Consider the following 27274-nt stretch of genomic DNA (forward strand, 5'->3'; position numbering starts at 1 on the left):
TTAACCGCGGAGCCTCATTAACCATCTGAAGCTGCAGCCAGGTAGCCTACCTACTGTGCGACTGGACTGGACTGATGGGGTTATAATGAAGCTGTAGATCCCTTGCCCCTCTCTCTGGAATGGTGGCTCACTAAGGATTTAAGAGCCACCAGCTGGACAGTGGGGATGGCCACGGCCCTCTACAGGCTGCGTTGCTTCCTGCGGCGAGCTCAGATGCTCCTCCTCTTCTTGGGTATTGCCTATCTGATGGCAGGGAGCATTCTGCTGCTGCAGCGCTCCAGCCTGACCCTGAGGACCACCCAGCCACCAGGCAGCGCCAGCCTCCCTTCTCTCATGGCACTGCCAGCGCCTCCCACAGCCGTGAGGGCTGCCCGCGGCCTGGGCATGAGGGCGCGCTCCAGATGGGCAGCCCCCCAGGGCGTGTTGGGTGGTGTAGGGGGCATCAAGACGGGGCGACACTGGCCCACGTCCCGGCACCTGGGGGTCCAACATCTGCACCGCCGCTGGTTCCACGGTCTGATGCCAGACACACAGGAGCAGATGGGTCCTCTACAAAGCAATACCAGGCACAAAGGTACCACCTACCCACTGCAACATTGTTTACTTTAATGCCAACATGGCTGTAGTTTAACCGCTGACTGCACACCAGACCTGGGTTTAAATAGTATTTGTTCCAGACTCACTGACAGGACTGACAGGCTAAAATCTGCTGCTAACCTGTGTTACCATCACTTCTCAATGGTGTGTCGTACTAAATTATTCATATTGTTGTTTGAATGGATTTAATATGGCTTTTCATTAACTGCTTTGTTTTGACATGGCAAGGGACCTACATGGGCTGCTTCATGCATGATGCCAATGAACAAGCCCTGGGGGGAACCGTGTTGTATGACCTGCGCAAAATGACCAGCTCTTTGTGTCAAGACACCTGCTCAGAAAGGTAATGAGTCTAGAGGAACCATGGAGAGCTGCGGCTATTTGGTTAATTATTCTGTCTCAGTCACTGGGATGAATAGATCCTGTGTTCCAATGGGGAAGAATGGTGGTGTGTGTGTGTGTGTGTGTGCATGCGTGCGTGTAGTGGAAGGCCAGATCTGCATTAGAGATGCAGAATAAGATATAATGGGTATTAGATGAGTGTTAGTAATCATTCTAATTAATGACAAAACTGTGTAAATCAATTTATGCCAAAACTGTTTGCAGTGCAATATTTCACAGTATGTTTAGACACAGGAAATGATTGCCACAAAAACAAATAGCCAAAGCAAACAAAATCAATCCAAGTGGACTAGTGGGAGGATATTCAGCCAGAATCATATGCCTGCTGAGGCTTTCCTCCACCCACGTGGAGAGTAGAGTCATGCTTTTAGCTGTCGTCATTGAAATAAAGCACAAATAAAAGTCAGGGAAATTTATGGCAGAGCTCAAAGCAAATGCAAAAAGGTCATTTTGAATAGGTCCTCTCTTTCCAAGGAGAGAGGATAAAGATACTTGAGGTAGGATGACTCATATCGCCCTTGGGATTAGAAAGGACCTCTATCATCCACCCAGAGCTATTACTGTGATCTAGTCAACGGTGAAAACTGTTATCAGCCAGCACCACAGAGAAATGAATGCTGGGCTTCACCGCTGCCTGCTCTGATTGGTTCAATTCAAATGTTTAGTATTTATTCACATGCTGGCCTGGGGTTATGCAATCTGGTGTCCTTTGGGGCAAATTAGCCCAAGGCTAATGATGGTTAAAGACAGCCCTGGTCTAAGGCACTGAGATGAGAGGGTCTGTGTGTGTGTGTGTGTGTGTTTGTGTGTGACCTATGTGCTTGTCTCCTCTCTGCAGTGGGTACCTATTCGCAGGTCTGGAGTACGGAGCAGAGTGTCACTGTGGTAACCGCATCAGCAGCTCGCGGGCCCAGGAGGAGGACTGTAGCCTGGTCTGCAGGGGGGAGAGGGGCGAGAGGGGAGTCCCCTGTGGAGGCGTGGGGCGCCTCTCCATCTACAAGGTGGAGGAACAGCTCCCGGGACAGAGGAAATGTAAGTACACTCAATCTGGATAGAGTACTGGCTGACTGAACGGCTGTAATGCTTTACTAATCTCTGAACCCAGAACCACATTTTGTGCGCTGGCCAACAGTGTCAAGAGAGACCAGTGCTTGACTAATGCATACTGTACACTATATCAGCCATAGCCACAGCACTATGCACTATGCAAGAATGGCACTGGAGGGAATAACGGCCATTTTACGGGCTCCTGACCAATTGTGCTATTTTGTGTATTTTCTTGCGCTGATCTTAACTTTTTTTTTTACATAATGTTTCCGCCATCGTTTCCTATGACCATCAGAACAGCTATCACTAACCTCGATTTGGAGGAGGACTTCTACTTCAATGACTCTGAGGCGGAAGACATATTGATTATCCCGGACCAGGCCCAAATCCCCGACACTTGAAGGAGGAGACGGCGCTATAGATACCGGCGTGCGGGATACCTGACGAGACTACGTTGGAGAGTAGTTAAATCGCCTATTGGCGAACGTGGAGAATAAACTGGATGAGCTCCGTTCGAGACTAACATATCAACGTGATCTGAAGAATTGTAATATCCAATGTTTCTCAGAGTAGTCGCTGAACAAGGACATGGTAAATATAAATCTAGCTGGTTTTTCTATCCATCGGCAGGACAGAACGGTGTGTGTCTCTGTTAACAACAGATAGTGCGTGATCTCTAATATGAAGGAAGTCTCTAGGTTCACCTCACCTGAGTTAGAATACCTCATTATAGATAAGTTGTAGACCATACTATTTACCAAGAGAGTTTATCTATAATTTTTGTAGCTGTCTATTTAACACCACAAACCGATGCTGGCACTAAGACCGCACTCAACGAGCGTAATAAGGCCATAACAAGAAAATGCTCACCCAGAGGCGGCACTCCTAGTGTTTTTTTTTTCTTTAATGCAGGAAAACTGAAATCGGTTTTACCAAATTTCTACCAGCATGTCACCTGTGCAACTAGAGGCAAAAAAAATCTAGATCACCTTTACTCCACACACAGAGACACATACCGAACTTTCCCTCACCTTCCATTTAGCAAACCTGACCATAACTCTATCCTCCTGATTCCTGCTTACAAGCAACAACTCAAACAGGAAGTACCAGTGACGCGTTCAATACCGTAGTGGTCCAATGAAGAGGACGCTAAGTTACAGGACTTTTTTGCTAGCACAGACTGAAATATGTTCCGGGATTCATCCAATGGCATTGAGAAGTTTACCATATCAATCACCGGCTTCATTAATAACTATTATGATTTACAAAGGGAAACCCGAGCCTACCAGACGAGCTAAATGCCTTCTATGCTTGCTTCGAGCATAGCAACACTGAACCATGCATGAGAGCACCAGCTGTTCCGGACAACTGTGTGATCATGCTCTCAGTAGCCAATGTGAGTAAGACCTTTAATCAGGTTAAGAGATGGATTACCAGGATGCAAGTGTCTTCACTGACATTTTCAACCTCTCCATACCTACATTTTTCAAGCAGACCACCATAGTCCCTGTGCCCAAGAATGCCAAAGTAACCTGTCTAAATGACTATCGATCTGTAGCACTCACATCTGTAGCCATGAAATGCTTTGAAAGGCTGGTCATGGCTCATGAAATCAACACCATCATCCCATCCAATTCGCACACCGCCCCAACAGATCCACAGATGACGCTCTAATCTCTATTGCACTCCACACTGCCATTTTCCACCTGGACAAAAGGAACACCTACGTGAGAATGCTGTTCACTGACTACAGCTCAGTGTTCAACACCATAGTGCCTTCCAAGCTAATCACTAAACTAAGGACCCTGGGATTAAACACCTCCCTCTGCAACTGGATCCTGGACTTTCTGACAGAACGCCTCCAGGTGGAGAGGGTAGGCAACAACATATCCGCCACGCTGACCCTCAACACGGGGCCCCTTACTTAGGGGTGCGTACTTAGTCCCCTCCTGTACTCCCTGTTCACACACGACTGCGTGGCCGCGCACGACTCCAACACCATCATTAAGTTTGCAGACGACACAACGGTGGTTAGCCTGATCACCGATGATGATGAGACAGCCTACAGGGAGGAGGTCAGAGACCTGGCAGTGTGGTGCCAGGACCACAACCCCTCCCTCAACGTCAGCAAGACAAAAGAGCTGATTGTGGAATACAGGAAACGGAGGGCCAAGCACGCCCCATCCACATCGACTGGGCTGTAGTGGAGCAGGTTGAGAGCTCCAAGTTCCTCTGTGTCCACATCACTAAGGAATTATCATGGTCCACACACACCAACATAGTCGTGAAGAGGGCACAACAACGGCTCTTCCCCCTCAGGAGGCTGAAAAGATTCGGAATGGGCCCTCAAGATACTAAAAAGGTTCTACAGCTGCACCATTGAGAGCATCTTGACTGAATTCATCACCGCTTGGTATGGCAACTGCATGGCATCCGATCGCAAGGCGCTTCAGAGGGTAGTTAACCAATAGCTACCTGGACTATCTGCATTGACCCTTTTTGCACTGTGTTTTGACTCATCACATATGCTGCCATTACTGTTTATTATCTATCCTGTTGCCTAATAAAATCAAAGCAAGCTTTATTTCTACAGCACATTTCAGACATGGAATGCAACACAATGTGCGGCACTGGAAAAAACGAATGAAAACAATGAAAATAAAAACAGAAATATTTACTACACAACAAACATAAGAGGATAAAAAAACGAAAGAATAACAATAAAAACAGAACGACTAAAACGCAACCTAAGGAAAGCAAAGCTAAAAAGGTGTGTTTTAAGATCTCTTTTAAAAATGTCCACAGTTTTGGCCCCCTTCAGGTTCTCTGGCAAGCTATTCCAGAGACTGGGGACATAGTAACTAAAGGCTGCCTCTCCATGCCTCTTGGTCCTAGGCTTTGGGATAGTTTAAAGGCCAGTGCCAGAGGACCTGAGGGACCTACTGGGTACATAACTTAAAAGCATGTCTGACATGTTTTAGGGTGCACAATCGTGGATTGATAAAAATTAATCTTTAAATTAATTATAAAACTCACAGGCAGCCAGTGCAGAGACCTTAAAACCCATGTAATGTGTGCTCTCTGTCTGGTCTTGGTCAGTACACATGCTGCAGCATTCTGTATGTTTTACAATGGCCAATGGCTTTCTTGGGTAGCCCAGACAGGAGAGCATTACAGTAGTCAAGCCTGCTTGTAATAAAAGCATGGATGAGTCTCTCTGTATCAGTCTGAGAGAGAAACATGTTGCCTAATCACTTTATCCCTACCTATACAGTTGAAGTCGGAAGTTTACATACACTTAGGTTGGAGTCATTAAAACTTGTTTTTCAACCACTCCACAAATGTCTTGTTAACAAACTATAGTTTTGGCAAGTCGGTTAGGACATCTACTTTGTACATGACACAAGTAAGTTTTACAACAATTGTTTACAGACAGATTATTTCACTTATAATTCACTGTATCACAATTCCAGTGGGTCAGAAGTTTACATTTTGTTGACTGTGCCTTTAAACAGCTTGGAAAATTCCAGAAAATGATGTCATGGCTTTAGAAGCTTCTGATAGGCTAATTGACATCATTTGAGTCAATTGGAGGTGTACCTGTGGATGTATTTCAAGGCCTACCTTCAAACTCTGTGCCTCTTTGCTTGACATCATGGGAAAATCTAAAGAAATCAGCCAAGACCTCAGAAAAACAATTGTAGACCTCCACAAGTCTGGTTCATCATTGGGAGCAATTTCCAAACGCCTGAAGGTACCACGTTCATCTGTACAAACAATAGTACGCAAGTATAAACACCGTGGGACCATGCAGCCGTCATACCGCTCAAGAAGGAGACGTGTTCTGTCTCCTAGAGATGAACGTACTTTGGTGCGAAAAGTGCAAATCAATCCCAGAACAACAGTGTGAAGATGCTGGAGGAAACATGTACAAAAGTATCTATATCCACAGCAAAACAAGTCCTATATCGACATAACCTGAAAGGCTGCTCAGCAAGGAAGAAGCCACTGCTCCAAAACCGCCATAAAAATGCCAGACTACGGTTTGCAACTGCACATGGGGACAAAGATCGTACTTTTCGGAGAAATGTTCTCTGCTCTGATGAAACAAAATTAGAACTGTTTGCCCATAATGACCATTGTTATGTTTGGAGGAAAAAGGGCAACGCTTGCAAGCCGAAGAACACCATCCCAACCGTGAAGCACAGGGGTGGCAGCATTATGCTGTGGGGGTGCTTTGCTGCAGGAGGGACTGGTGCACTTCACAAAATAGATGGCATCATGAGGAAGGAAAATTATATGGATTTATTGAAGCAACATCTCAAGACATCAGTCAGGAAGTTAAAGCTTGGTCGCAAATGGTTCTTCCAAATGGACAATGACCCCAAGCATATGTCCCGAATGACCCCAAGCATACTTCCAAAGTTGTGGCAAAATGGCTTAAGGACAACAAAGTCAAGGTATTGAAGTGGCCATCACAAAGCCTTGACCTCAAACCTATTGTAAATTTGTGGGCAGAACTGAAAAAGTGTGTGTGAGCAAGGAGGCCTACAAACCTGACTCAGTTACACCAGCTCTGTTAGGAGGAATGGGCCAAAATTCACCCAACTTATTGTGGGAAGCTTGTGGAAGGCTACCCGAAACGTTTGACCCAAGTTAAACAATTGAAAGGCAATGCTACCAAATACTAATTGAGTGTATGTAAACTTCTGACACACTGGGAATGTGATGAAAGAAATACAATCGGAAATAAATAATTCTCTCTACTATTATTCTGACATTTCACATTCTTAAAATAAAGTGGTGATCCTAACTGACCTAAGACAGGGAATTTTTACTAGGATTAAATATCAGGAATTGTGAAAAACTGAGTTTAAATGTATTTGGCTAAGGTGTATGTAAACTTCCGACTTCAACTGTATGTTGCCTTGCAAAAGTATTCATCCTCCTTGCCGTTTTTCCTATTTTGTTGCATTACAACCTGTAATTTAAATTGATTTTTATTTGGATTTCATGTAATGGACATACACAAAATAGTCCAAATTGGTGTAGTGAAATGAAAAAAATAACTTCTTTCAAAAAATTATACAAAATAAGTAATGGAAAAGTGGTGTGTGCATATGTATTCACCCCATTTGCTATGAAGCCCCTAAATAAGATCTGGTGCAACCAATTACCTTCAGAAGTCACATAATTAGTTAAATAAAGTCCACCTGTGTGCAATCTAAGTGTCACATGATCTCAATATATACACCTGTTCTGAAAGGCCCCAGAGTCTGCATCAACACTAAGCAAGGGGCACCACCAAGCAAGCGGCATCATGAAGACCAAGGAGCTCTCCAAACCGGTCAGGGACAAAGTTGTGGAGAAGTACAGATCAGGGTTGGGTTATAAAAAAATATCAGAAACCTTGAACATCCCATTAAATCCATTATTAAAAAATGGAAAGAAAATGGCCCCCAACAAACCTGCCAAGAGAGGGCCGCCCACCAAAACTCACGGACCAGGCAAGGAGGGCATTAATCAGAGGCAAGAAAGAGACCAAAGATAACCCTGAAGGAGCTGCAAAGCTCTACAGCGGAGATTGGAGTATCTGTCCATAGGACCACTTTAAGCCGTACACTCCACAGAGCTGGGCTTTACGGAAGAGTGGCCAGATTAAAGCCATTGCTTAAAGAAAAAAATAAGCAAACACATTTGGTGTTCGCCAAAAGGCATGTGGGAGACTCCCCAAACATTTGGAAGAAGGTACTCTGGTCAGGTGAGACTAAAATTGAGCTTTTTGGCCATCAAGGAAAACGCTATGTCTGGTGCAAACCCAACACCTCTCATCACCCAGAGAACACCATCCCCACAGTGAAGCATGGTGGTGGGGATGTTTTTCATTGGCAGAGACTGGGAAACTGGTCAGAATTGAAGGAATGTTGGATGGCACGAAATACAGGGAAATTATTGAGGGAAACCTGTTTCACTCTTCCAGAGATTTGAGACTGGGACGGAGGTTCACCTTCCAGCAGGACAATGACCCTAAGCGTACTGCTAAAGCAACACTCAAGTGGTTTAAGGGGAAACATTTAAATGTCTTGGAATGGCCTAGTCAAAGCCCAGACCTCAATCCAATTAAGAATCTGTGGTATGACTTCAAGATTGGTGTACACCTGCGCGGAACCCATCCAACTTGAAGGAGCTGGAGCAGTTTTGCCTTGAAGAATGGGCAAAAATCCCAGTGGCTAGATGTGCCAAGCTTATAGAGACATACCCCAAGAGACTTGCAGCTGTAATTGCTGCAAAAGGTGGCTCTACAGAGTATTGACTTTGGGGGGGGGGGGGGGGGGGGGGGGGGGGGGGGGGGGGGGGGGTTCCGACTCGGTACTAGTTCCCCGTGTATATAGCCAAGTTATCATTACCCATTGTGCATTTATTCCTCGTATATTTCTATTTTTTTTTCTCTGCATTGTTGTGAAGGGCCAGTAAGAAAGCATTTCAATGTTAGTCTACACCTGTTGTTCAAGAAGCATGTGACAAATGAAATTTTATTTGAAAATTTTCTTTAGCAATATAATAAGTTGATAATACAGTGGGGGAAAAAAGTATTTAGTCAGCCACCAATTGTGCAAGTTCTCCCACTTAAAAAGATGAGAGAGGCCTGTAATTTTCATCATAGGTACACGTCAACTATGACAGACAAAATGAGGAAAAAAAATCCAGAAAATCACATTGTAGGATTTTTAATGAATTTATTTGCAAATTATGGTGGAAAATAAGTATTTGGTCACCTACAAACAAGCAAGATTTCTGGCTCTCACAGACCTGTAACTTCTTCTTTAAGAGGCTCCTCTGTCCTCCACTCGTTACCTGTATTAATAGCACCTGTTTGAACTTGTTATCAGTATAAAAGACACCTGTCCACAACCTCAAACAGTCACACTCCAAACTCCACTATGGCCAAGACCAAAGAGCTGTCAAAGGACACCAGAAACAAAATTGTAGACCTGCACCAGGCTGGGAAGACTGAATCTGCAATAGGTAAGCAGCTTGGTTTGAAGAAATCAACTGTGGGAGCAATTATTAGGAAATGGAAGACATACAAGACCACTGATAATCTCCCTCGATCTGGGGCTCCACGCAAGATCTCACCCCGTGGTGTCAAAATGATCACAAGAACGGTGAGCAAAAATCCAAGAACCACACGGGGGAACCTAGTGAATGACCTGCAGAGAGCTGGGACCAAAGTAACAAAGCCTACCATCAGTAACACACTACGCCGCCAGGGACTCAAATCCTGCAGTGCCAGACGTGTCCCCCTGCTTAAGCCAGTACATGTCCAGGCCCATCTGAAGTTTGCTAGAGTGCATTTGGATGATCCAGAAGAGGATTGGGAGAATGTCAGATGAAACCAAAATATAACTTTTTGGTAAAAACTCAACTCGTCATGTTTGGAGGACAAAGAATGCTGAGTTGCATCCAAAGAACACCATACCTACTGTGAAGCATGGGGGTGGAAGCATCATGCTTTGGGGCTGTTTTTCTGCAAAGGGACCAGGACGACTGATCCATGTAAAGGAAAGAATAAATGGGGCCATGTATCATGAGATTTTGAGTGAAAACCTCCTTCCATCAGCAAGGGCATTGAAGATGAAACGTGGCTGGGTCTTTCAGCATGACAATGATCCCAAACACACCGCCGGGCAACGAAGGAGTGGCTTCGTAAGAAGCATTTCAAGGTCCTGGAGTGGCCTAGCCGGTCTCCAGATCTCAACCCCATAGAACATCTTTGGAGGGAGTTGAAAGTCCGTGTTGCCCAGCGACAGCCCCAAAACATCACTGCTCTAGAGGAGATCTGCATGGAGAAATGGGCCAAAATACAGTGTGTGAAAACCTTGTGAAGACTTACAGAAAACGTTTGACCTGTGTCATTGCCAACAAAGGGTATATAACAAAGTATTGAGAAACTTTTGTTATTGACCAAATACTTATTTTCCACCATAATTTGCAAATAAATTCATTAAAAATCCTACAATGTGATTTTCTGGGAAAAAAAATCTCATTTTGTCTGTCATAGTTGACGTGTACCTATGATGAAAATGACAGGCCTCTCTCATCTTTTTAAGTGGGAGAACTTGCACAATTGGTGGCTGACTAAATACTTTTTTCCCCCACTGTAGGTAGATTTCTATGGCCAATGTTTCCTTTAAGCTTGGCTGTGTAAGACTACGCTTGTAGATCATTTGCAATGATCAACATTACAGCCTAAACAGAGAAAAAACATGAAAGGAATTTAGCTATGTTTATAAGATGTGTTCTGATGTGTGCATACCTCTTTTCTACTCAAAGTCAGAAACGTCCGCTACGGTGGCTGCTTCAAGGTTCCAAAGAACACCACCAACACCTTCTCTGTCTACTCCTTTCAACCAAACTCTACTTCACAGTCCTGCATCGAGACCTGCACAGATAAGGTTTGATTCTGTTCCCAAAAATAAACTCTGAAAAAAGTATTTGATCCCCTGCTGATTTTGTACGTTTGCCCACTGACAAATAAATTATCAGTCTATAATTTTATTGGTAGGTTTATTTGAACAGTGAGAGTCAGAATAACAACAAAAAAATCCAGAAAAACGTATGACAAAAATGTTATAAATTGATTTGCATTTTAATGAGGGAAATAAGTATTTGACCCCTCTGCAAAACATGACTTAGTACTTGGTGGCAAAACACTTGTTGGCAATCACAGAGGTCAGACGTTTTTTGTAGTTGGCCACCAGGTTTGCACACATCTCAGGAGGGATTTTGTCCCACTCCTCTTTGCAGATCTTCTCCAAGTCATTAAGGTTTCGAGGCTGACGTTTGGTAACTCGAACCTTCAGCTCCCTCCACAGATTTTCTATGGGATTAAGGTCTGGAGACTGGCTAGGCCATTCCAGGACCTTAATGTTTGACGGTGGGGATGGTGTTCTTGGGGTCATAGGCAGCATTCCTCCTCCTCCAAACACGGCGAGTTGAGTTCATGCCAAAGAGCTCGATTATGGTCTCATCTGACCACAACACTTTCACCCAGTTCTCCTCTGAATCATTCAGATGTTCATTGGAAAACTTCAGACGGCCCTGTATATGTGCTTTCTTGAGCAGGGGGACCTTGCGGGCGCTGCAGGATTTCAGTCCTTCACGGCGTAGTGTGTTACCAATTGTTTTCTTTGTGACTATGGTCCCAGCTGCCTTGAGATAATTGACAAGATCCTCCTGTGTAGTTCTGGGCTGATTCCTCACCGTTCTCATGATCATTGCAACTCCACGAGGTGAGATCTTGCATGGAGCCCCAGGCCGAGGGAGATTGACAGGTCTTTTGTGTTTCTTCCATTTGCGAATAATTGCACCAACTGTTGTCACCTTCTCACCAAGCTGCTTGGCGATGGTCTTGTAGCCCATTCCAGCCTTGTGTAGGTCTACAATCTTGTCCCTGACATCCTTGGAGAGCTCTTTGGTCTTGGCCATGGTGGAGAGTTTGGAATCTGATTGATTGATTGCTTCTGTGGACAGGTGTCTTTTATACAGGTAACAAACTGAGATTAGGAGCACTCCCTTTAAGAGTACTAAGTCATGTTTTGCAGAGGGGTCAAATACTTATTTCCCTCATTAAAATGCAAATCAATTTATACATTTTTGACATGCGTTTTTCTGGATTTTTTTGTTGTTAATCTGTCTCTCACTGTTCAAACAAACCTACCATTGAAATTATAGACTGATCATTTCTTTGTCAGTGGGCAAACGTACAAAATCAGCAGGGGATCAAATACTTTTTTCCCTCACTGTATTTCATCTTCACTACTAGCCCAGACCCCAGTCTTCCTCACAGACCCAGGAGTGCGGTATCATCGATCATGGGCTGTCTCTGCTCCCTGGAGATGGGAGATGAGAATGGCATGGCTCTGTGTGATTGAGCTCCTGGAACACCATTTGACTGTTTAAGGTTTAATGTCCCTCTAATGAGAAATAGATGGGCTCTGGAATCAGTCCTTCACACCGAATGGGTGCATCAGTAGGGTAAAATCAAATCAAATCAAAGTGTATTGGTCAAGTACACAGATTAGCAGATGTTATTTCAGGTGCAGCAAAATGAATGTGCTTCTAACTCAAACAGTGCAGTAATACCTAACAATAAAATACACACATAATCCAGAAAAAATATATATATATCAGAACAAGCAATGTCAGAGACCGGAATATAAATATATGGTATATTTTTGCACATTTATAAAAAAAAATAAAAAAAAAATACTTTAGTTACATAAGTATTCAGACCCTTTGCTATGAGACTCGAAACTGAGTTCAGGTGCATCCTGTTATCATTGATCATACTTAAGATGTTTATACAATTTGATTGGACATGATTTGGAAAGGCACACACCTGTCTATATAAGGTCCCACAGTTGACAGTGCATGTCAGAGCAAAAACCAAGGCATGAGGTCGAAGGATTTGTACGTAGAGCTCCAAGACAGGATTGTGTCGAGGCACAAATCTGGGGATTTTTCTTTAAATGTCTGCAGCATTGAGGGTCCCCAAGAACACAGTAGCCTCCATCATTCTTAAATGGAAGAAGTATGGAACCACCAAGACTCTTCCTAGAGCTGGCCGCCCGGCCAAACGGAGCAATCGGGGGAGAAGGGCCTTGGTCAGTGAGGTGAGCAAGAACCCGATGGTCACTCTGACAGAGCTCCAGAGTTCCTCTGTGGAGATGGGAGAACCTTCCAGAAGGACAACCATCTCTACAGCACTCCACCAATCAGGCCTTTATGGTGGAGACAGAAGCCACTCCTCAGTAAAAGGCACATGACAGCCCACTTGGAGTTTGCCAAAAAGCACCTAAAGGACACTCAGACCATGAGAAACGAGATTCTTTGGTCTGATGAAACCAAAATTGAACTCTTTGTCCTGAATGCCAAGCATCACATCTGGCGGAAACCTGGCACCATCCCTACGGTGAAGCATGGTGGTGGCAGCATCATGCTGTGGGGATGTTTTTCAGCGTCAGGGACTGGGAGACTAGTCAGGATCGAGGGAAAGATGAACGGAGCAATGTACAGAGAGATCCTTGATGAAAACCTGCTCCAGAGCGCTCAGGACCTCAGACTGGGTCGAAGGTTCACCTTCCAACAGGAGAATGACCCTAAGCACACAGCCAAGACAATGCAGGAATGGCTTCGGGACAAATCTCTGAATTTCCTTGAGTGGCCCAGCCAGAGCCTGGACTTGAACCTGATCGAACATCTCTGGAGAGACCTGAAAATACCTGTGCAGCGACGCTCCCCATCCAACCTGACAGAGCTTGAGAGGATCTGCAGAGAAGAATGGGAGAAACTCCCCAAATACAGGTGTGCCAAGCTTGTAGCGTCATACCCAAGACGACCCGAGGCTGTAATCGCTGCCAAAGGTGCTTCAACAAAGTACTGAGTAAAGGGTCTGAATACTTATGTAAATGTCATATTTCCGTTTTTTATTTTTAATAAATGTCTAACAATTTCTAAAAACCAGTTTTTGCTTTGTCATTATGGGGTATTGTGTGTAGATTGATGGGGGGGGGGGGGGGGGGGGGGGGGGGTTGTTTTAATCAATTTTAAAATAAGGCTGTAATGTAACAAAATGTTGAAAAAGTCAATGGGTCTGAATATTTTAAAGCCTTGAGACAATTGAGACATGGATTGTGTATGTGTGCCATTCATAGGGTGAATGGGCAAGACAAAATATTTAAGTGGCTTTGAACAAGGCATGGTAGTAGGTGCCAGGCACACCGGTTTGAGTGCGTCAAGAACTGCAACGCCGCTGTTTTTTTTTCATGCTCAACAGTTTCCCATGTGTATCAAGAATGGTCCACCACGGGGGTCACATGATGCAGCGAAGCTAAGAAGAAGCGTGACCGAGAGCTCCCGATAAATCTTTAACAAACTTATCCTAAAACTTGGAAACTTCACCCATACTTATTACTACACTGTAGCCAAGAGTGGTGATATGCCTTTGAGACACAAACAAAAAGTAAGGGAAGCACCGAAACAGACCAAGAAACAACGGAGAAAGAACCTCTGACCATGGCCTCCTCGGAAACCCATGATGCCACCATGACACCTCAGGATGAAGATAGGCTAGCTCACATCCTCAAAGTGATCAAAGAAGGCAATGACGCCTTCACAACACAATTTAACTTGAAAACGGCTGAGTTCAGCTGTTCCATCTCAGCACAGTTGGCTGAAATCCAAAACTCCATCTCAAGTTTGTCAACGATTATCAACACGCTAGGATCACAAATGGAAGAAGCTGAAGAGCGCATCAGCACTGCTGAGGATAAGCTAGAGGGAATGGGGATGAAACTACAGAAACTGCACAAAAACAACGAATACCTGATGAATAAGGTCGACCATTTGGAAAACTACAGTAGGCGAAGCAACATTCAAATTATTGGCCTCCACGAGGGCTGTGAGGGGATGGACCCCATTGATTTCTCTGCTGCCATTATCCCCTTCCTACTGGGCAAATAACATTTTGCTGAACCCCTGGTTATCGAACGGGCACATAGGTCACTCGCCCCTCGCCCATCCCTTGATCAGAACCCACAACCCTTCCTCGTTCGGTTCCTGAGGTACCAGGACAGAGAGAAAGTTCTCAGAACCGCGGCCAAACATTTCAAGGAGAAAGGAGTGATCCTACACAACGGGGAGGGGATTACATTATTTCCAGACATGAGTCCTGGGATGGTAAAATGCAGGAAGGAATTCAACCAGGTGAAAAAAGAATTTACCTCCAAGAACATTCCCTTTGCGCTGCTTCAACCTGCAACGATGAGAATCATCCATGGCGGACAGAGAAGATTCTTCAAAACGCCCAAAGAAGTTGCAACTTTTCTCCACGGACTGCAGACGACCGGCTCAGTACATGGTTGATTGGCTAGCGGACCAAGTTCATTTCACTGCTAGCTGGGCTGTGTCCCAGTAGCCTGCCTTATTACTTGCATAACCGGTAGGACTGCTTTTCTGGATTATATTATAGTTTACTGACAGATCAATGAAGTAAGATCCCAATATTCATGTAAACAAACTATTTGTTTTTACCTGAGTGACATTGTTTTTAAGCTGTTATTTTGGACAGGCATGGTCCCCAGAGGCATCAATATGATTTGTTAGACCTTTTTATATGGCTAAGCCATGACGTCTTATATTTTTATTTAGTTTCCTGTCATGGTGGGTGTGTTGGGATCAGGACACCCGTTATTGGTTTTGTTTTTGACTTGCATCATATAAGGATGGGTGAAGAATTCAAATATTTTTGTTAATTTACTGGGCTCGAGCTCCAGGTTCACGTTTGCCTTCATGTTAGAAATTGAATTTAGGAACAGCGACGCTGGGAGCGTAGCTCCACCACAGGTGGGATTTGTGCTGGGCGCGTTCAAGAACAGCACTGAGGGGGAGGAGGGGAATTGTTTGTTTTGTTTACTTTATATTACAGTACTGTTTTGTGAGAGACCTTCGCTTTATAATTTGTGTTTGACTACAGGCTCACCGAAAATAGGCAATATAATATCCAACACCCTTATTGGACATACTCCTGACATTTGCATTCATGTATTGAGTGAACAATATGGCTAAGATAGTAAATCATACATCATTAAACGTTAATGGATTGAACGGACCTGTTAAACGGAAACAAGTCCTTATGTACTTGAAAAAGCTAAAGACTGATGTTGCGTTTATACAAGAAACACATCTAACAGGGGCAGAACATACAAAGTTAAAGAGGGAATGGGTAGGACAGGTCTTTGCCTCTTCATATAACACAAAGAGACAGGGAGTAGCTGTGTTGATTAATAACAATTTACCCTTCTGTGTAATGAAAACAATTATTGATCCACTGGGACGTTATGTAGTGGTCCATGGCAGAATGTATTCTGAATCTTGGACCTTGCTTAATGTATATGCACCTAATTATGATAATCATAATTATATTCAAGATACATTCCTCAAGGTAGCAGAATTTCAGGGAACACTCTTAGTTGGGGGTGACTTAAATTTTTGTCTGGATCCGATTCTGGATAGATCCTCAACTAAAGCAACCTCATTGACTAAGTCAGCCAAATGCACTCATTCTACTCCTGCCCGCATAACTCTCATACCCGGATTGATTATTTTCTCCTATCAGCACAGGTAACCCATAGAGTTGTGGAAACTGAGTATTTATCCAGAACTATCTCAGATCATTCTCCCTTCACACTTTCTGTTTGGATGCAGGATGGAGTTCAAGGGACCTATAGATGGCGCCTAAACCCAACTCTTTTGAAACAGGCAGAATTATGTCAATTTATCAGAGACCAAATTATGTTTTTTTCTGTGAAACAAACTGTCCGTCCTCTCCCAATAGTTTTGTACTCTGGGATACATTAAAGGCCTTTCTTAGGGGTCATATAATTTCCTATGCCAAAGGTCTCAAAAAGAAATGCACTGCTGAATTGAATGAATTAGAGAAGGAAATCCTATTACTACAAAGATAACACCAAAAATCTAGCTCTAAAGAAACATACCGCTCATTGGTGAATATAAAACTAAAATATAATACCCTAAGTACTTACAAAACTGAAAAGGCTATTCTTAGAACTAGGCAAAGATAATATGAATTGGGGGAGAAAAACACACAAAGTCTTGGCCTGGCAGATAAAAGCTGAGGAGAATTCGAGAACCATCAACTCTATTGAAACACATAAGTGTCTCACAACCCAGAAGAGATCAATGATTCATTTAAACAATACTATTCTAAGTTATACACTTCTGAAGGAACAGAACCAGCAATGATAGAAACATTTCTGTCTACTATTGAACTACCGCACCTCACACAGGAACACCAAAACTAACTAGATCGCCCCTTTACAAAACAGAAATTGAAAAGGCAATTTCCTCTCTACAATCCGGCAAATCACCAGGAGATGATGGCTTTCCCCCAGAGTTTTATAAGGAGTTTAAGGATTTGCTTATTCCTCTCTTATTCCTCTCTTGATGGTCCTCTGTAGCTCAGCTGGTAGAGCACGGCACTTGTAACGCCAAGGTAGTGGGTTCGATCCCCGGGACCACCCATACACAAAAAGGTATGCACGCACGACTGTAAGTCGCTTTGGATAAAAGCGTCTGCTAAATGGCATATTATTATATTATTATTGATGGATGTTCTAAATTTAGCTGCTGAGACGCAGAGCCTACCGGACTCCTTTTCCATGGCTATTATAACAGTTATACATACAAAAAATAAAGATCCTCTACAATGCTCTTCCTATAGGCTGTTCTCGCTTCTCAATGCTGACTATAAATCGATTTCTAAGGCGATGGCTAATAGATTAGGACAATATTTGCCAAACACCGATCAAACAGGCTTTATACAGAAAATATCCTCCACCAATAATTTGTGCAGGTCATTCAACGTAATTCACACGGCCAGTGTGAGGAGCGATCCTGGTATAGCAGTATCTCTAGATGCTGAAAAGGCCTTTGATAGGCTGGAGTGGCCATACCTATTCAAGGTCCTTGCTAAATGTAACTTTGGTCCTTCTTTGTCAACTGGATTAAGACTTCATACCATAAACCGCAAGCCAAGATCACCACTAATGGCATGATGTCAGCCACATTCCAACTCTTTAGAGGTAGTAGACAGGGCTGTTCGCTTTCCCCGCTCCTTTTTGTGATAGACATAGAACCCTGGCGGAGGCCATAAGAACAGATCCTGGCATAAGGGGCTTTCAGGTGGGCCAGATAACGCACAAGATCTCATTGTTCGCAGATGACATTATTTTGTTCCTCTCTGACCCGACCGGATCCCTCTAAAAACTACAGACACTTTTGAGGTACATACAGCTCTATATCAGGTTACAACGTCAACATGGACAAAAGTGAAATACTTCCACTGACTCGCTTTGACTATAGCATCTGTGAACAAACAGGTCCCTTCAGATGGTCACCACAGGGGTTCAAATATCTAGGAATCACAGTTGATAATGACTTAAGACATTTGTACAAGCTTAACTACTCTGTCTTGGTTCAGAAGGTGGTGGATGACTTGAATAGATGGATAGATCTGCCTCTTACATTATTTGGGAGAATTAGCTGTATTAAGATGAACGTTCTGCCTAAGATGATGTACCTATTTCAATCTTTACCCATATCCCTACCTGGGAGTTTCTTTAAGTCCCTTAACAAGACCATAAGACAATTTGTATGCAACCGTAAAACTCCAAGGGTGAGCCTGGACAAATTAACATGGGATTATAGTCTAGGAGGTCTCTGCCTACCAAATTTCAAGATGTATTACTGGGCAGGGCAAATTAGATTCATTTCATTCTTATTTGAAACTGAACCAGCCCCTTCTTGGACTCTGATGGATTTGTTTCCTCTTAATAAAGAGGTTGGGAGTAAAATCATCTACAAGTGGAACCCCAAGACTATATCAACAAAAACAAGCAATCCCTGTACCATCAATTTAGTAAGATCTTGGTATGAAATACGTAAGTTATTTGGTCTGAAACGACTTGTCACCCAAAACACGCCTGTGGCAAAACAGACTCCTGCCAATGATCTTGGATAGCAAAATTTTTCAACATTGGCATGAGAAGGGAATAATGCATTTAGAACATTGTTGTATAGATGGGGTACTTATGTCATTTGAGCAACTGAAAGAGAAATACCAGTTATCCAATAATCATTTATTTTGTTATTTACAGTTAAGAAACATTTACATTTACGTCATTTAGCAGACGCTCTTATCCAGAGCGACTTACAGTTAGTGAGTGCATACATTTTCATACTGAAACGTCCTCAGAAGCACTCTTGGAGATATTACTTTACAAAATCTATCAGGTATTGAACAACTACTCCATGATAACCATGATTCATATAGATTTATATCCAGAGTGTACTCATTGCTAGTGCAACAATGGCCAAAACCAGATGTACATAAATCAAGAGAGCGATGGGAATCCGATTATTATACTACAATTGATGAGGGGCTATTGTCGGACCTATGCCAAGATAGTATGTCAGCGACCATCAACTCTAGATACAGACGTACAGTGAGGGAAAAAAGTATTTGATCCCCTGCTGATTTTGTACGTTTGCCCACTGACAAATAAATTATCAGTCTATAATTATAATGGTAGGTTTATTTGAACAGTGAGAGACAGATTAACAACAAAAATATCCAGAAAAACACATGTCAAAAATGTTATAAATTGATTTGCATTTTAATGAGGGAAATAAGTATTTGACCCCCTCTCAATCAGAAAGATGTCTGGCTCCCAGGTGTCTTTTATACAGGTAACGAGCTGAGATTAGGAGCACACTCTTAAGGTCCCCCTGCTCAAGAAAGCACATATACAGGGCCGTCTAAAGTTTGCCTATGAACATCTGAATGATTCAGAGGAGAACTGGGTGAAAGTGTTGTGGTCAGATGAGACCAAAATCGAGCTCTTTGGCATCAACTCAACTCGCCGTGTTTGGAGGAGGAGGAATGCTGCCTATGACCCCAAGAACACCATCCCCACCGTCAAACATGGAGGTGGAAACATTATGCTTTGGGGGGGGGGTTTTCTGCTAAGGGGACAGGACAACTTCACCGCATCAAAGGGACGATAGACAGGGCCATGTACCGTCAAATCTTGGGTGAGAACCTCCTTCCCTCAGCCAGGGCATTGAAAATGGGTCGTGGATGGGTATTCCAGCATAACAATGACCCAAAACGCATGGCCAAGGCAACAAAGGAGTGGCTCAAGAAGAAGCACATTAAGGTCCTGGAGTGGCCTAGCCAGTCTCCAGACCTTAATCCCATAGAAAATCTGTGGAGGGAGCTGAAGGTTCGAGTTGCCAAACGTCATCCTCGAAACCTTAATGACTTGGAGAAGATCTGCAAAGAGGAGTGGAACAAAATCCCTCCTGAGATGTGTGCAAACCTGGTGGCCAACTACAAGAAACGTCTGACCTCTGTGATTGCCAACAAGGGTTTTGCCACCAAGTACTAAGTCATGTTTTGCAGAGGGGTCAAATACTTATTTCCCTCATTAAAATGCAAATCAATTTATAACATTTTTGACATGCGTTTTTCTGGATTTTGTTTTTGTTATTCTGTCTCTCACTGTTCAAATAAACCTACCATTAAAATTATAGACTGATCATGTCTTTGTCAGTGGGCAAACGTACAAAATCAGCAGGGGATCAAATACTTTTTTCCCTCACTGTAGGTATTTATCTTGTCCAGGTGGAATAGGGCAGTGTGCAGTGCAATGGTGATTGCGTCGTCCGTCGATCGGTTGGGGCGATATGAGAATTGTAGTGGGTCTAGGATGTTGGTTAAGGTGGTCCTCTGCTCTGCTCTGCTCTACACACAAATGGCAGGGAAAAATATAACAGACTTGTCTATGTGATGAAAATAGTGTATTTGATTTAGCCTATTCACTCTGTGTGTGTGTGTGTGTGTGTACTTTTGTGCTGTGTGTGTTTTTACATTAGCGTATCTCCCAGTGTCAATAAACAAAAATAATTGTATCTATAGAAATTGTAATTTCATATTGTGTGGAGGTGGTGGGGGCTATACTGGGGCTATACTATATTGAATAGGAAAAACTAGGACAACTTGTGAAAAAACATCTGAACTTTAGAAAAAAAGGAATCAAAGAAAACGGAGCAGAAGTGGTTCAGACATCTTATATAACCCACCCATCATGGCACCCAAGGGTAAAATCACATCCAATACACCAGTGGGGGAATGAGAGACCAGTCATATTCCTTCCACTGTAAATTACTGCTTGAAGTTATGCCTCTGAAGTTTTTTAATGATCCTAGTTTGGTTTCTGCTGCAGGAGCTCCCACTGGCTGTGTTGAGGAAGCCACACTGTTACTGTGCCTGGGTCTCGTCTCTGTTTAGACTGAGTCAACGTTTGCCACTGGACCAGCCATGTCTGGAGACTAATGGCACAGAACACACTGATGCCTCCATCTCCACATCCCCGACTGACCAAGACTACTACCAGGTCTACCAGACACCTGTACTTGGTGAGAGCCATGAATAACCTTTAGTTTCACCAATACTACAGTCCAAGTTTTCAACCATAAAAAATATATGGACTTTTTACTTCACTGCAACTGTAATTAAACTCTTAGCAACAGCATGCTACAATACAGTATTTTAGGGATAGATCAATGGCGTGTTTTTATGGCGATGTTCAACCATGATGGTTCTGCCTCATTCAGACTCTAGGTGCAAAGAGAGGACATTTCTGCCTGAGAGGTCCACCTCCCTGGTGGCTCTCTCCAGCTTCCCCGGAGCTGGAAACACCTGGGTACGCCACCTGATCGAGCTAGTGACGGGCTACTACACTGGCAGCTTCTACTTCGATGGCGCGCTTTACAACAGAGGTGAGGCTTTGAACACAGCTCAGGTGTTTTGATGGATAATAGCACATACTGGGAATGCTTGATGTTTCCTACTGAAATGTATCATTGTATATTTTTCAAGTACGCACTAAAATAAATTTGACCTTGGAGCTCTCATAGAGAATTTCCAATGTATGCACTTGTACAGTACTTACAAATAACAATAACAGAAGCTTGATCTTGAGCTTGAATGCTCTGTGACGCATGAGTTTGCGGAGGTTTGATCATCTTGGGTATCTGGGGTTATCTACCAGGTTTCAAAGGGGAGAAGGACTACTGGAAGAGTGGGCGCAGCATCTGTGTGAAGACTCATGAGAGTGGGCAGAGAGAGATAGAGATGTTTGACTCTGCCATCCTTCTGATCCGTAACCCCTACCATTCCCTCATGGCAGAGTTCAACCGGAAGTGTGCTGGACACCTGGGCCATGCCACAGACGCACAGTGGAGGAGCAAAGGTAACACCACACAACAAGTACAGCTCAGTAGTTAGGGAAATGGACTGGGGGTTATGTGGCAACTAAGGCATGCAAAAACCATTAAGGCATGCAAAAAAACAACACAAAGAGATTGTTGGGTTTTGGTCAACTGTTTGCCTTGAACAAAAATCTGTTTCAAACAGATGTTCATGAATGGTGACAAATGTTCACGTCAGCTGCCATACCTCACTGCATAGACTCTGAACGTGAGATGTCAGCATTGTCTCGACACAGCACACACTGATAAGATACACTACATTACCAAAAGTATATGGACACCTTCTCATCAAACATCTCATTCCAAAGTCATGGGAATTAATATGGAGTTGGTCCCCACTTTGCTGCTATAAGAGCCTCCACTCTTCTGTGAAGGCTTTCCACTATTGTTGCGGGGACTTGCTTCCATTCAGCCACAAGAGCATTAGTGAGGTCGAGCACTGATGTTGGGCGATTAGGTCTGGCTCGCAGTCGGGCTCTGTGCAGGCCAGTTCTTCCACATCGATCTCGACAAAACATTTCTGTATGGACCTCGCTTTGTGCATGGGGGCATTGCCATGCTGAAACAGGAAAGGGCCTTCCCCAAACTGTTGCCACAAAGTTGGCAGCACAAAATCATCTAGAACGCCATTGTATGCTGTAGTGTTAAGATTTCCCTTCACTGGAACTAAGGGGCCTAGTCCAAATCATGAAAAACAGCCCCAGACCACTATTCCTCCTCCACCAAACTTTACAGTTGGGACAGGTAGCGTTCTCCTGGCATCCGTCAAACCCAGATTCATCCATCGGACTGCCAGATGGTAAAACGTGATTTATCACTCCAGAGAACGCGTTTCCACTGCTCCAGAGTTCAATGGCGGCGAGCTTTACAACACTCCAGCCGACGGTTGGCATTGCGCATGGTGATCTTAGGCTTGTGTGCGGCTGCTCGGCCATGGAAACCGATTTCATGAAGCTACCGATGAACAGTTTGTGTGCTGACGTTGCTTCCAGAGGCAGTTTGGAACTCGGTAGTGAGTGTTGCACCCGAGGACAGACGATTTTTACGTGCTACACGCTTCAGCACTCCGCGGTTCTGTTCTGTGAGCTTGTGTAGCCTAACATTTCGTGGCTGAGCCATTGTTGCTCCTAGAAGTTTCCAATAACAGCACATACAGGTAACCGGGCAGCTCTAGCAGGGCAGAAATGTGATGAACTGACTTGTTGGAAAGGTGGCATCCTATGACAGTGTCACGTTGAAAGTCACTAAGCTCTTTAGTAAGGCCATTCTACTGCCAATGTTTGTCTATGGAGATTGCATGGCTGTGTGCTCAATTTTATGCACCTGTCAGCAACGGTTGTGGCTGACATAGCCGAATCCACTAATTTGGGTGTCCACATACTTTTGTATATATAGTGTACCTCTTTTCCCCCTCTCCTCTGTTTACTTCAGAATGGCCAGAGTTTGTTGACAGCTACGCCTCCTGGTGGGCGTCCCACGCTCTGAGCTGGCTGCAGTTTGGCCGTCGCCTGCTGGTGTTACACTACGAGGACCTGCAGAGGGCGCTCTTCCCCCAGCTCCGGCTCCTCACCTTGTTCCTCAACGCCACCGTGATGGAGGAGAGGCTGATGTGTGCCCAGAACAACCAGGACGGCCATTTCAAACGCTCTGGGGGGGCCCAGCGGCCCTCCTTCGACCCCTTCACAGCGGAGATGAGGAGCACCATCGATTCCTACATCCACACGGTGGACCAGGCCCTGAGGGACAGGAACTACAACGGCCTGCCACACAACTACTAACCCAGATGATCACCAGCTCATCCACACTAAAGCCCGAAAGGACATGACAACAAATGAAGGGGGAAGGTGCAATCTCTGCCACCACTCCAAGGGGAGTTGTCCAGTCAACTCATTGGCATGGTTGGGTGAAAGTTTTTAGATGTGTTGAAGAATTCTGTCAGCTACAAAACATTTCCAGAAGAGTGGCTCAGAGGGTAAGTGACTGTATGAACACACCAATGGGTAATTGTTTGATGCACTTGACATGTCCAATCCACTGTGAATGGCTGCAGAGAGTTGTGGAGTAACATTGAGTTAGACTTTAGTGTGAACTGTCAGTTTCACTGGGATGAAGACATTGCTGAACATTACAGCTCCTGCTGAAAGTGACACATTCCCCTTTTTACTGCAGGCATTGTGAGTATGGAGCAAGTGCCTGTCTGCACAAACAATTCAATCAAGCATTGTAGACTGTGAGGCCTTTAGCTTGTAATGGAATCTTTCGGTCGTTTGAAATTGTTTGGGATTTGTTTTGTAATGTTTCATATCAGTTTTACTGATAGAGGGCGGTTAAACAGAAAACATGCCATCCAACAATGTAATCTGGTTGTTGTATTGGACTTTTGTTAATTACATTTCCTAAGTTTAACTCTATTGTCAGGTTTTTCATTACTGGTTGAATGATGACTCATATCTTGTTTGTGGTAGTCAGTGGGTAGTGAAACTGAGGTGTTCGGTCTTATGCAGGCTTTTTTTTTGTAGCAGTTTGTAAGTGCCTTCCATTTCTCTGAGAGATGTAAAGTGACATTGTACTGGGTAAACAGCCCTTTCGTAGCACTGTGTACCATATCTTGTACAAATTGTGGCTGGTCTAATAGCTTTGGTCTAATTTGGTCTAGTAGCTTTCCCATGTTTATAAGGGGAGAGTGTACCGCTTGAGAATAGAATACAGACACATGAATTCAAGATATTTTCCCAAATTATCATTTTTAATCGCATGCTTAATGTTCAGTCTGTTACTGCAAACAACAAGTCAACACATTGGGAAGATAATAGCCAGAAAGGAATTTGAAGATAGACAAACAAACAATTGGTCATATTAATGAATCTAAAAGCTGGATCCATGCACAGACAGACGGCAGCACTGGCATCTGTTTATGTAGATTAGTGGCATAGTTGTGTAACAAAACAAACACAGACTAATTAGAAAATAAATATGGTGCGACTCTCTGGCTGTCTGCCATTGTGTTTGGCTGATGACAGAATATAAAGAATTTCACACAAAGACAACAGAAAACTAATCAACTCATTGAACCCTATCATTTAAATTAGATTTTCTTTTTTTTTTTTGGGGTGTGTGAGTTACAATGCATTTGCATATTGATGTGGGCTCTAAGACACTAAGTCAAGATGTTGAAACACTTCCTATCAAAACCCTCAATGATACTATTAACCCATCTGTCAAAAGGCTGAGTCTGTAACTCATTGTCATTACAACATCTAACCCTGGCACAAGGGTGACAACTATAGTGTAACTAGCTCATTGAACTATAGTCAGCTCAATGCATTGCTCTCAATGTGTTTTCAAATGCAGCTTTTCTTTTTCAGAGGTGTCGTTTATTGGTTTAATCCAAAAGAAAAAACTTTGGGATTATAAAATCAAGGCCTAGATTCAATCAGATCAAGCGTTAACCTGCAATGGCCGACTCCCGCATAGCTGATGTTTTGGCAGGGTCGGACGTGTAACTGCGTTGGAGCTGTCAAATCGGTGAGCAGCTGCTCTTGATCATTGTTACGAAGCCACACGTGTCCCACTCACATTAGAAGTTCAGAACGAGAAAGTGTAGGCTATATAGAAATAATGACACTCAAATTGAAAATCATTAAACAAAATAATGAAGATTTCTATCAGCATAATCGAGAATTCCAGTGTTCGAACTTGTAAACAAGGCTACATGGGAATTCTCTTAATGCGACTCTGTGCAGCCAATGGAAATGTCCACTTTAGGTATAATGCCAGGATCTGCTTGTGGATTTGACAGCTCTAATGCTGTTCCACCTCCGACACCGCCTAAACAACCGCTATGCGGATGTCGGCTAAAGCGGATCTAATTAAATAGAGTAACAGCTAAGTTCTAAGAGCACTGTCTACTGTAAAATCAAGGGTTTTGGATTAAAGCTGGAATCCTTAGTTGCTATATCCATTTTTGGACATATAAATTAATGATACAGTGCCTTCACATATCTTCATACCCCTTGACTTATTCCACATTTTGTTGTGTTACAGCCTGAATTCAAAATGGATACAATTATAATTTTTTCTCAGCCATCTACACACAATACCCCATAATGACTAAGTGAAAACATGTTTTTGGAATATTTTTTAAATTGATTGAAAATGAAATACAGAAATATATCATTTACATACAGTGGGGAGAACAAGTATTTGATACACTGCCGATTTTGCAGGTTTTCCTACTTACAAAGCATGTAGAGGTCTGTAATTTTTTATCATAGGTACACTTCAACTGTGAGAGACGGAATCTAAAACAAAAATCCAGAAAAAACACATTGTATGATTTTTAAGTAATTAATTTGCATTTTATTGCATGACATAAGTATTTGATCACCTACTAACCAGTAAGAATTCCGGCTCTCACAGACCTGTTCGTTTTTCATTAAGAAGCCCTCCTGTTCTCCACTCATTACCTGTATTAACTGCACCTGTTTGAACTCGTTACCTGTATAAAAGACACCTGTCCACACACTCAATCAAACAGACTCCAACCTCTCCACAATGGCCAAGACCAGAGAGCTGTGTAAGGACATCAGGGATAAAATTGTAGACCTGCACAAGGCTGGGATGGGCTACAGGACAATAGGCAAGCAGCTTGGTGAGAAGGCAACAACTGTTGGCGCAATTATTAGAAAATGGAAGAAGTTCAAGATGACGGTCAATCAGCCTCGGACTGGGGCTCCATGCAAGATCTCACCTCGTGGGGCATCAATGATCATGAGGAAGGTGAGGGATCAGCCCAGAACTACACGGCAGGACCTGGTCAATGACCTGAAGAGAGCTGGGACCACAGTCTCAAAGAAAACCATTAGTAACACACTACGCCGTCATGGATTAAAATCCTGCAGCGCACGCAAGGTCCCCCTGCTCAAGCCAGCGCATGTCCAGGCCCGTCTGAAGTTTGCCAATGACCATCTGGATGATCCAGAGGAGGAATGGGAGAAGGTCATGTGGTCTGATGAGACAAAAATATAGCTTTTTGGTCTAAACTCCACTCGCCGTGTTTGGAGGAAGAAGAAGGATGAGTACAACCCCAAGAACACCATCCCAACCGTGAAGCATGGAGGTGGAAACATCATTCTTTGGGGATGCTTTTCTGCAAAGGGGACAGGACGACTGCACCGTATTGAGGGGAGGATGGATGGGGCCATGTATCGCGAGATCTTGGCCAACAACCTCCTTCCCTCAGTAAGAGCATTGAAGATGGGTCGTGGCTGGGTCTTCCAGCATGACAACGACCCGAAACACACAGCCAGGG

The 27274-nt window shown here is 43.6% G+C and overlaps 1 protein-coding gene across 1 annotated transcript; it reads left to right on the plus strand.

The window, feature by feature from the left end:
* Window positions 1-165: 165 nt before the first annotated feature.
* Window positions 166-23741, plus strand: LOC311136426 (sialate:O-sulfotransferase 1-like; the record flags this gene model as incomplete). Its single annotated transcript, XM_084170551.1, has 8 exons — window positions 166-574; window positions 826-940; window positions 1838-2035; window positions 10385-10502; window positions 20916-21108; window positions 21307-21471; window positions 21744-21944; window positions 23395-23741. 8 exons carry the CDS (start codon window positions 166-168, stop codon window positions 23739-23741), a joined length of 1746 nt encoding a protein of 581 aa, XP_084026677.1.
* Between the last annotated feature and the right edge of the window lie 3533 nt (window positions 23742-27274).

Source organism: Coregonus lavaretus (assembly GCF_964263955.1).
Source record: "Coregonus lavaretus genome assembly, chromosome: 10".
NCBI lineage: Eukaryota > Metazoa > Chordata > Actinopteri > Salmoniformes > Salmonidae > Coregonus > Coregonus lavaretus.